The following is a 12,456-nucleotide window of genomic DNA, read 5'->3' on the forward strand; positions in this document are numbered from 1 at the left end:
TTAAACTCTATCTCCTCTATTACTATTTTCTGATTGTATCTTTGTTATTTGCGTTTTTAGTTTTTGTTTTTAGGTTTTCTTGAGTTAATCATTCCATTCACATGATAATTGTTCATTGCATGCTCTAACTTGTTTAACATTGAGGACAATGTATGATTTAAGTGTGGGGGGAAGGATTAATGCTTGTAGTTAGTTTTTGTCATAAAAAGAAAACAAAAAAAAAAAATCAGAAAGATCAGAAAATTAAAAAAATTAAATTAAAAAAAAAAAAAAAAATCGTTAACTTTGTTTTAGGTTTTATATTCATGTTTTGGTTTTTGTTTATCTTTGTTCTTTAGTTTGTTTGTTTTGTTTGTTTGTTGTTAGAGTCAAAATGAATTTTGGGTAAATATCTTCTTCATCGTAGGCGCATCCAATGGGATGTGATGTCTAAAGGTCTAGTTTGGATATGAGAAGTGCTGACAAAGGGTCTCGTCCCCTGTAAATCAAGTGAGCTGAGCTCCGCCAAAATCGTTCCTCTCTTCACCTGGTCATGTTCCAAAGGAGTTACCGAAAGGAGAAGAGAAATATCCCTAAGTCCAAAACGTTTTTTTTCTTGTATGTTGCATCACTTTATGTGTTGTTCTTGTTTTTGTTTTGTTTTGAGTCTTAGGATGCCTTTCAACTGTCTGGGATGATTCTATATCTCTGAAATCATGACTAAAAGAGGATCACAACATTGAGATGATTTTAACATGGTATTCTTTGGTTAATTGAGATATATGAAAAATGTATGCACTTGTAGTGGATATGGATTGCATGACCTTGGTACAGAATATGAGCATGTTAAGATGAGTTGTGATTCATAAAATCCATGTGAGATAATTGAACCATGTCCCTTTTTCTTGGAGTGAAATGAAAAATATATTCTTAATTTCTTGGCGATGTTTTGATGATCTCATTATTCTTTCATCTTGATTGACTGCTTGCCATAGATTAAGTTTAATTGACTAGAGAATGCTAGAATTCGCTATTGTGCTTGTTGAGACGTAATATCAATACATGGCCCTGATTCTGGAAGGGATAGAGGTTCTCTAGGAATTACCACCATTGCTAAATAAACTTGTGTCCCCATTTGTGCCCGTCGTGGGACCCCCCTAGATAAACCCCTTTGAGCCTACATTAAGCCTTTTCTTTCATCACCCTAAAAATCCTTAACCCCTGAACCTTAGTATAGTGATAATCCTACCCTTTGTTCTAAAAACTTAGTGGAGCTATCTTTTGAGACATACTACATGGGTTTGGTGCTAAGGATGAAGATTGAGAAGAGGTGAAAGTTCAAGTGTGGGGATAGACTTGTCCATAAAGAAAAACATATGTTGAAGCCGTGAAAAAATGAAAAGAAAAGAGAAAAATTGTGTACGGCTAAAAAGAAAAAGAAAGAAAAAAAATATATATGTTTATGGACTTTCATCCCCCATACTTAGTGATTTTGGAGTTTGCTTTGAATTGAAGGCCCACTACAGAAAAATTTGACCTTTGTCCATTTCACTAGAGTTCAAAGGAAGTTTAGAAGGAAGGTTGGGCCCAACATGAAGACATTAGCCCTTTTATTTTACCTCTATGGGTGTGGCGTTTTGAGTTGGTGGATTTCTAGAAGTCTCTCTACATCTGCATGAACTCTGCTAGGTTTTTAGGATACTTTGACATTCCATACCTTTCATTTCTGAAAACTTTGAGCCTTAGCCCCATTACAACCCTTTGAGAAGACCTTCTTGATCCTTAAGATGGGACAGCCTTTGATGTGGAGATGAGTTACAAGAGTTGAACCTATGGCTTGGGTCCATTCGTGCAAGTAGTTGATATCCTTCATGAGATCTTTTGAAAAAAAAATTATATTCACAAAGTGCTTTTCGTTTCTTATATATGTGAGCTATTTGACTGCCTTAAAATATGTTCTCTCACATATAAATGAGTGATTATAAGCTTATAAGCATTGCCTTGATCTGAGAGAAGAAAGAGTGGATATACCTTGTGAGGATATGAATCATACTTGTTTGAAGCATGCTAAGCTAAACCCCATCACCATTGTTACAACCAAGTCCTACTTGTGTATGTGTGGATCATATGTTTTAATTAACTCTCGAATGCTTAACATTGATTCTTGGTTGAGTGCTAATCTTGGTGTTGTGAAAGTAAGAGATTTCTGAGACAATATGTTAAAGGGCAATAGAGGTCTTTGTGATGTCAACATCTTGGTCTTTGTCTTTGAATTTACTCTTTTATGTGTGACATTTTTTTTTCTTTGTGTTTTGCTTTGTGTTTTACGTTTTTGGTTTCTTTGAGTCTTTGTGTTTTTGTTTCCATACTTAGTCATTTTTTTTCGTTGGTTTCTTTGTTTTGTGTCATAGTCTTTTTGGTTTGTTAGTTTTTGATTTTGCTAAGGGACTAGCAAAAGCTAAGTGTGGGGGAATTTGATAGGAGCATTTTAAAGTGGTATTTTAATAGTTAATTCCTCACATTTTGCTTAGTTAATTCCTTAACGAATCGATTTTTAACTCAATTTCTATTTTCTTAGGTACATTGGAGTAAATGATGGTGAAATGAGCATTAGGTCCACACTTACCTATAAATGGTGGAGAAAAATGGAAATGTACTAAAATGTCAATTTTACACATTTTCCTACTCCGGCTAGGAGAAACCAAGCCAAGCAAGGAAGAAGGAGCGGTCGCCGGACCAAATGAACTTCAAATGAGCTGAAACTTTCCAGATCCATTCTACACATCCTAAGGATCATTTCTTATGAAGAGTGCCAGAGCTATAATTGAGTGGAAGGCCTTCAAACAGTCAGCCCAATTTCCTGCAGAAGCAAAACTGGAAAACTGGACCTGTAAGAGGTCCAGCAGCATTTCCAGCCCAAAGGCATGGAAATAAATTCTGAAATTTTACCAAAATGATCTACACTCATGGTAGATCATTTCATATGAAGAAGTCACGAGCCAAAACTGAATTCCTGTTGGAGAAATAATTGAAGGAATAAAAGGGCAGAAACTGACCTAAAACAGCTCAACACCACATGTTCAAGTTTCCTACCCACATGAAGAAAGCTAGATGCTTTTCTCTTTTTCCTTGGATATATTTTTCTTCTCCAATAGATCATCATCACTTCCATACTTCTGCACCTTCATGCCTTACTTTCATTTCATCATTACTCCATCTTTTCCATATTTTACAAACCACTTTCATTATTTTTCTTCCATTTATCATTTCACTCTTCTTTTTCTTCCCTATATAAACACCTTCTCCTCTCACTCTAAACACATTCCTTCATCCATTTCATCTTCTTTGTCTCTCCATTTCCATTCCATTTTTCTCTCCATTCTCTAGTTGCAAAATTCTGCGTTTTCAAGTAAGAAGAAGAAGAAGAAGAAGGAGCCGGGAATATCATATCCTCCATCGTCCACCTTGAAGGCTTGCTTCCAAGATTCAAGATTTCAACGTTTCAAGCACTCCATCTCCATCTCCAACTCACGGTGTAATTCATTCTTTTTCCTTATTTAATTTCGTAGGAATTTGTTTCTAGTTAACAATAACATTAAGGGCAAAGTTTAAGCCCAATTTCTATGTTTGAATAAAAATTGTGATTTCTTTATGTTGATTTTTATGTTGCTTATGTGAGATTGCTTAATTGATTTTGGATTATGGAAAACTTTTATATGTACGTGTTCTTTGATGGCCAACTTAGGATATATGCATGTAATTGGTGCTAGATTTAAGTAGTAAAGGCTTTGGACAAAAGTCGAAATCAATTAAGGAGGATTGCAAATAGATGGACTTTTTCATACTAGGTTGTGCACTTTGGTTGACATCCTTTTTTTGTTCTTCATGCATTGAATGTGTTCTTGATTAGCTAGTTTTCTAGACTATGATTGCATGTTCAATAGGTTTAATTTAGGTGCTTTCACTTAGATTAAATATTCAAGGAAAGTAAAATATGGGAAATCATTTGCTTTGAATGTTTCACATGGTCAACTTATTTCTCATGACATAGATAATCAACTATAGGAATTGTAATTGGATTTCATTCATATGATTGTAGTTTTGATCTTTGTTTCTTGTGTTCCACCCTTGTATATGTGTTTTTACACTTTCTTTATTTCATTTAATTTTAATTCCAATTCTATAATCTCAAAACCCCCCTTTTTATATTAACTTGTATATATTTTTATTCTTTATTTTATTTTTGTACATAATACTTTTTACTTTATTATTTTAATTCTTTATTTGTTTTTTTTGACAATGACAGGTGTACCCTCAATCCCCGGAATAGAACGATCCCTATTTGCTTATACTACTAACGATGTTTTCAGGGTTAAATTATGCGCTTGCTTTGAGCGTATCACCTGCCGATGGACCGATAAAGTTCGGGCTAATATAATAAAGCCCGCTCATTGCTCGTCCTGTATTTGGCCATGATTGAGTTGGATACCGAACCCAAATTTTAAAATTTTAATCTTTCCAAATCCACCCATAAAATAAAAAGTTAATATTATTAATAATATGTATCGATTGATAAAAGAAATCAAATCTAAAGTTCTTATTTGTAGTTCAAATAAAATTATGATAAACATACTTATTTAATATGATCTAAATAATTAATTTATATTAAAAATAATTTTTCTTTTATATTTTTCCTGGGCAGGGTTGAACCGACCCTACTATTTTTTCGAGGCTAAACGTACTGGTCTATGCTTCCAGTGGCAAGAGAAGTAAAGAGCCTCCGATGCTTCAAAGCAGACCTCTGATGTCGAAGGTTTGCTTTGGGGCGGGTTTGACTAGGCAGGGGCGGCTAAAAGATGATAAAAAATGGCGCAATATGCTTGGAATGCAGGTGGTGACCGGCCCAGGTACGTTGGTGGTTGACAACGGCAAAGCAGAATGATCCACACCACCACATTCTCAGATTGAGAACCTTCATAGCTGTCACTCCAGGTGGATTTCAATGCCCTGTTACTCCGTGAATTATATTTATTGTTGCCACAGTCAGCAGCAAGATGACCCACATCACCACACTCAAAGCATTTAGATTTGTTAGGAATAATTTTCAAAGAGTTTCCATAAGGGTTTATTTTTTAGAAATTTTTTGAACTCTTTTGTCAACAATGTTAAATCCACATAATCATCATCAACATCATGTTTCTTTTTAACAAAATAAAAGGCAACACTTTTTACCTTTTTCTCGGGCTTGATCCTTATTTCTTTTTTTTTTTTGAAAGGGCTTGATCCTTATTTCAAAGGTTTTGAGATTACCTATTAGTTCATCAAGAGAATAGGTGTCCAGGTCTTGAGACTCCTCTATAGCTGTTTGTTTGGATTGAAACTTTGACGAAAGAGACCTAAGGATTTTCTTGACAATTCGATGCTATTCAAAAGGATCACCAAAACTGTGACACTGACTTGTCACATTCAGTAGACGAGCATAAAAGTCATCTATTGATTCATCCTCCCTTATTTGCATGTTCTCAAACTCCAAGACAAGTCTCTGAAGTTTCTGGCCTCTAACCTTTTTGTACGTTGTCTTCATGAGTGACCTGAAGAAGATCCCATGCCTGTTTAGCCATGTCACAGTGGCTGATTTTCATCCTCTCCTTCTTGGATAAAGCTGTGAATAGGGAATTTCGTGCCTTGAAATCACAACTTCTATTTCGAACCTCCTCTTCTGTCCATTCCTTCCTAGGCTTAAGAACTCTTGCAGATGTCTCTTCTACTTTCTTTGAGTCTTTTACCTTGGTTAGGTGTTCTCATCCATTCTCAACTATATTCCACATGTTTTCATCTTGAGAGTAGAGAAATTCCCTCATCATACTCTTCCATTGTGAGTAATCTTCACCATCAAACAAAGGCGGGCAATTTATGGAATTGAAGGCTCTGTCACGTTCACGTTCCATCCTTGACCACGGATCAACTAAAAATCTTTAGAACCTGCTTTGATGCCAAGTGAAAATACTAGGATGAAATGTGTTTTCTAGGTATCGGGGATTGATAGGTACGTTGCAAACCTTACTGGGCAGAAACCAAAAATAACACAGAGCATACAACTTTTGGTTACGTAGTGAAAACCTCAAATTTGAGATTAAAAACACTGCGGGGCTCTGAACCCAAAATCGAATCAATTCACTAATGATGAAGGATACGTTTCTTTACAAACACAATTAGCACTGTTCTCGGCTACAATCACTAGACTAACTAATCTGCAACTATCGCTCTTCATGCATCAACACCTTCTCTACTGATCTCAAGAGAATCAATGCACATGTATGAATGATCAATGAAACACTTTGACACGGAACAAGTGTTTCAAGGCTCCTATGCGACTCTTACTCAACAAACAAAAAGCAACAACAATTCTTGCGTCTAAGTCGTGCACAAATGAACTCTCACTTTCTGAATATATTAAGGAGAGAACAAATCCTTGATAATCACGACTTAACCCTAATTGGACTCCTAATAGGAAAGATCTTTCAATAAAAATTATCCAATTAAAAATAAACAAATCCTAAAACGTTTAAGACTTCAATAGCACGATTTTACCAGTTGGAATATCTTTGGAAATATCTTTGTAAAGCAATATCTAAAAACTAAAAGATACCTTCCCAAATCGAACTCCCTAAAACATAGGACTGACTCGGATTTACCTGAAATTCTCCGAGATCAGTTTTGATGAACTTTGTAGGCTTCTTCAGTGCTTTGTATAGAGATGCCAACATATCATGTGTAAATCTTGTACCTACACAATGGTTTAACACGCTATTTTTGTGGTGCCGTATCCATCCTTCAAATCTCACTGGGCGTAATTTAGCCATTTTATTATTATTATTTCATTTTACGTGCCTATGTCCTTTATGCTATTTCATCTTCTTCTTTTCATTTAATTATTTTTTTTCTAAGTTTTTAATTTAAACATATAAATGCGCCGTTCTTTTTTGTTTTTTGTTCTTTATTATTCTTCTTCTTTTCATATTAATTATTTTTTCCCTAATATTGATGTCACATTTTAATTATTTGCCTCAGGCCTCTAAAGTCTTAGGATTGGCCGTGACCACAACTTTTTGTCTGTCTACTAAAGACAGTGGAATGACATTCTGTCATAAATGAAAGATCGATATGATTTATTTAAAAAATAGCTATTGACTCAGTTTTATGAAATTTTAATAATTCATTATTAGAAAAATAGCAACATGTCCTGGCCAAGCTTGATTTGTACGAATCAGCCCGTCATTTGTTTATTCTACCCATAACCAGTTACAGAGATACAACAGATGATTGTTGAAAACAATTAAATTAGAAGACAGGATTTATTTCTCTCTTGATCATCATCATCAGTATATATTAAGCAGCCACTCCGGTTGTAATTGCAAGCCCACCAGATTGACGAGCAGTAGTTTGAAACCTACAAACCTTGCAGATAGGTGAAAAGAGTGATGGAGTTTTGTACTTATCCTCTCCACCCATCAATGGCATTGGAACTCCTCTCTTGACTCGACTAACATAACCTGGCCTATAGGTCTTCCCTAGAACTCCTTCCACCAGATCAGATAATTTCGAAAATGTGAACTGTGTCTCCAAGTGAGCAAAAGTATCATCAGCTGGTATATGGTAATGATGAACCCTGTCTTCCTTTTCTCCAATAGGCCTAACCCTAATGGTTATGTCGACCAAATCAGAGACCGTAACTCTTACATAGTTCGCGTCATCGGTTCTTTCGATGATTACCTCTCTGTCCTCATCATTAGTCCTCCATTCGGCCCCTCCATATTCAGGGATGTCAACTGACTCACTATCCCACTTCACCATGAGAGCATCAACTTTGTCATTCCACTTGGAAACCCTCTTTGCTCCAATAACAAGGGTGTGACTGTCGAACATGATTGAGATTGCTTGAATCCATGTGAAGTCACGAGTCCTTCCTTCTGGTCGAGTCCCAATGAAATGTGCATTGATGTGGAGGTTTTCATCCGAGACAATAGCAAAGTTTCCTCCCTTTGCTCCATGGAAGTAGAACATTACACCATCACCACCAATAAATCGAGGGTCGTAGCAGATAGATCCATAACCATCACAGTTGCCTCTTCTAACTGCCCATAATCATCACATCGGAGCATATTAGTAAAGATCGAGTAGATGTTGTTACTTGATTCTCATACAACCAACACGTTACTGTGATAAATATATAGACCAAATGATTTTATTCATTAGTGAAAACATTAGTAATTAGAGTTATTGAAGTTAGCCCAAGAAGTAGGTAGGATAAGGAAAAAGAGTTCAGGATCAAGATAGATCATGAATCTATCCAAGTCTTGTAAATCTATTAAGAGATATAAATGTAAAGTAAATTAAGGAGAGATATGCTCTTACTTTTGCAAGTGACTTCACACTTGCTTCCGCAGTTAACGAAGCAACCCTTTTTTTTCTTGTTGTTTTTAGGCTTTCTCTCGGGGCATTCTGGTGGACAAACAAGGGTCTTGTAAAAACAGGCTCCCTGTGCTTTGCACATGCATTGCTCCTGTCCCGTCGCTAGTGGTGGCAATACGTCGTAGTTCGTGCTGTCACTAATTGCATTGCCGCTACCATTCCCGTTGCCATTGCCATTGCCATTTCCGTTACCGTTGCCATTACCATTTCCGTTGCCGTTGCCGTTCCCATTTCCGTTGCCGTTGCCGTTGCCACTGCCAGTGTTGCCATTCCCGTTCCCATTCCCGTTGCCACTGCCAGTGTTGCCATTGCCATTCCCGTTTCCATTGCCACTTCCAGTGTTCCCATTCCCATTCCCGTTTCCATTGCCACTTCCAGTGTTCCCATTCCCATTCCCATTTCCGTTTCCACTGCCTTGGCCCAGAACAGAGCTGGCTTCCATGGCAATGAGCACCACAGCGACAGCCACCAACACAAAAGACACTCTCAGTTTAGCCATTTCTAGCTACTCTTATGTACGTTTACCTTCTTCTTCTGTACGCTGGAAGTACTTCTATTGTGAGCAGAAGAAGGATTGATGGAAAGTGCACTGTTCGAAACGGTATTTATAGGGGGAGTCTTGAGGGGAATCCAGGCCTTATCTGCCTTTATTTTATAATTTTATTTGGACTAATCTGTATTGACCAAAATGGCCGGTTGCTTAGCTGGTCATGCAAAACATCCTTTTGAGAACCTGAAGCATTGTTGGTAACTTGAGTTTTGTAATAGGAATGAGCACGACTTTTTAGGATTACTAACCTTCAATTCCTAGCTTCATGTTAATGGTTTGCTATTTTGTACAGCACATTATCATTTCTTAAGACTACCTCAAAGCGCTATATTAATGAAAATTGCAAATCGCATGAATATATAAGATGATCGATAAGCTGATAATCATACACTAATCCATCCTTAGAAAAGTTGATAATCAAGAATAAGATATCAAGGACATAAGCATTTTGCCGCAGTGCTGCGTCCAACTCTCACGTATACGTACATAAGAGTTTTTGCACTGTATTCAGTTAAAATGTCAGACCAATTAAATTAAGATAAAATTGAAAGAATACCAAATTTTTTTTTTTTGAAAAGAGAATACCAAAATTTATAAATAGAACATATAAACCAAACCCCTATATAATTAAACGAGAACTGAAATTATAGTGATCATAACCAAATTAATGGTTAAACCAGTTTTAGATTTGTTTGATGCTTTGCTAAGATGAGTTTTTAATTAGGGCTAAATACAAATTACTACCCTGTGGTTTAGGTCCAAAATCAATTCAGTCCCTGAACTTCTAATTTCATCAAAAACACCCCTGCACTTTCAATTTTGATCTAATAGGTCCAATTTGTTAGTTTTCCGACAATTGAGTTATTTAACTTGTTAATGTGGATCATATATGGCCTATGTTTTATGATGTGGTGTCAAGGTGGTCTACATTGTCAATTTAGGAGTGAGTCCTACTATTAAAAATAAATAGTTTTTCAACAAATAATCCAACTATTTGAAAGAATATTAACGAATTGGACCTATTAGATCAAAATTGAAAGTGCAGGGGTGTTTTTGATGAAATTAGAAGTCCAGGGACTGAATTGATTTTGGACCTAAACCACAGGGTACTAACTAGTATTTAGCCCTTTTAATTAACACAGACCTTAAAAATAATCGGTTTAAATTAGCTAGGTGCTAGCAATATTATCCATTAGAAAAATTTTATGCATGGTATATTAATGTATCGGTACATCAATGCTATGCAAATTTTCTATAGTTGTACACTATCTTGAAACCTAGCTAACTTAGTCTACCATTACAAAGAGTGAGTATATCTTTGTACAGAACTAATCTACTTAATGTATCGACACATTAATATAATGTAGATGAACCTATTATATTATGCTCAAATAATAATAATAGTCAGTTTCATATTATGAACCTTCCCTTTTAGCTTTAGAGCAAGTTTACTAGATTAATAGTATGCAGGATTTGAAATTTTTGGTATCATATTGGTCATCTATATTTACAAAAATATTGAAAATAGTGTTGAGTATCGGTAAATGTCGCTTAAATTGTTGAAGTGAGATATATACTAAATTAATATAGCACTTTGAGGTAGTCTTAAGAAATGATAATGTGCTGTACAAAATCATTATTATTATTATTATTTTTTGAATAAAGGGCTGGTGCGGCTACCCTCAAGCCTTGATTAATGAAACCGTCGAATACAAGGGGGGGACAATGAGCCTAAACCCCTGAGTACAATAGGCACCTAGAGTACATCCTGAAATAATATCATGAGTCTCTACTAAACAATTGTATTCAAATACGCACCAACTAGCAAAGAACGTGCTCCAGACGGTTCTATTTGCTTCCCAGCGGTGACACAACGGAAAGATAACTCAATCTACAACTCGAATACAGCATAGCATAATATCCATTCTCACAGCTTTCCCATCATGTTGCCACTGGAAAATACATCCAGTGACACCAAGTTTCACCCTGCCACTAGGAGGAAGCGACCATTTGACCAAGCAAGTAACGCGCCGCCTACCAAGAGCAGACAAGGCACATATAGTGCATACACAGGCATATAGCCCGACTAGTCCTACACAATTAATGTAGGAACTTATTGCTCGCATAAAGCGCAATACAACTAAACAACATAAATAAGCAAAAGCATAAAAAGGCCAACTAACAGCCCAAAAAAGGCCTACTGACCCAAATGGGCCCAAATGCAATGCCCAAGCCCAGACAGCTAAGGCAGTCAAGCCCCAACTCGTTAGCCCAGCCCAGGAAGACACCTGCACCAACAAACCACCATACGCGCCGCTCCGACACCAATGTCGGACCTCGGTCGTCCTCATGCCGTCGCCGCCGTCGGACCACCGGCAAAGAAGACCCCTCCACTTCACCATCCCATCCCCACACCGCCTCACGCCGGATCTCAGAACCAAACCGGATCGACCATTGCCGATCAGACCAGATCCCAGACAGCCTGCCTTTCCTCCGCCCATCTCTGATCTTCCAACTACCCGGGGTCGCTCCGCCGCCATTCCCACCGCAGCGTCGTAGATCCACACAACATCGGTTCCACCCAGCCTCCACAAACCCAACCTTGGTGCAGCCGTCTCCTTCATCTGAGCAAGACGAGAAAAATAGCCTCCCAACCTCAGCCACTGAGCTCCACGCACGCCAACCAACCAGACCACCCGTCCGGCCGCACGCATCGTGCACCGGCGAGGCCAATGGCCAGCACCAGCGCTGAGTTGTAGCCGGACAAGCAAGAAAGACCACGCGGCTCTCAAGGTTTTTTCTCTAAATCATTATTATTATGTATATGAAATGTGTACTAAATTATTAATCCCGGGAACTGGTCTAATGACTTGACCCTAATGGCTAATTAAAGAAAAACTGTCTAGATATATACTTTGCATTGCTAAATATACTTAACTAACTATCTTGTATATGAAATTACTTGACAGAATACTCAACCAACCACTCCACTCCACTTTCTAAGTTCGTCGAAAATGTGCTTTTGGAGCCCTACGTGTTTTGCAATCTTATTCGAATGCTATTTCATTGTATGGTACCTTTTTTTTTTTTTTTTTGAAAGGTTGTACCTTAACGTAAAGTGATTTAATACAACTAGCTATTTTGACCAAAATAAGGTTATGAAAGATTCCAAAATCTAAAAGACTTCACCTGAAATCTAGTTTAGGGTTAATGACCTTTTGATTTAAGAATATTGAATACTTGTATGATTGAGCCTTTCCCTGAATTAGTTGAAAATGTACTACCCATGCAAGATACGTCTCTTCTCTCAAGTCCATGAAGTCACCGTCATAATCAATTAATTGGATACTCAGCAAAAGCTAGCTCGTCTGCGATAGAAAATATACCACTTCAATTTATGAAGAAAGCTGATTGAAAAGGCACGAAGCAAATTCCTCGATGAGTTTGCAGAATCC

At 37.1% G+C, this 12,456-nt stretch overlaps 1 protein-coding gene across 1 annotated transcript; it reads right to left on the reverse strand.

The window, feature by feature from the left end:
- Window positions 1-7,227: 7,227 nt before the first annotated feature.
- On the reverse strand, window positions 7,228-8,993 carry LOC133734821 (uncharacterized). The gene is made up of 2 exons (XM_062162428.1): window positions 8,395-8,993; window positions 7,228-8,114 (listed from the first exon to the last, which is right to left on the reverse strand). The coding sequence occupies exons 1-2, from the start codon at window positions 8,948-8,950 to the stop codon at window positions 7,369-7,371; spliced, it is 1,302 nt and encodes a 433-aa protein (XP_062018412.1). The 5' UTR covers window positions 8,951-8,993; the 3' UTR covers window positions 7,228-7,368.
- Window positions 8,994-12,456: the final 3,463 nt, after the last annotated feature.

The sequence above is a fragment of the Rosa rugosa genome, chromosome 2 (assembly GCF_958449725.1).
Source record: "Rosa rugosa chromosome 2, drRosRugo1.1, whole genome shotgun sequence".
Classification (NCBI taxonomy): Eukaryota; Viridiplantae; Streptophyta; class Magnoliopsida; order Rosales; family Rosaceae; genus Rosa; species Rosa rugosa.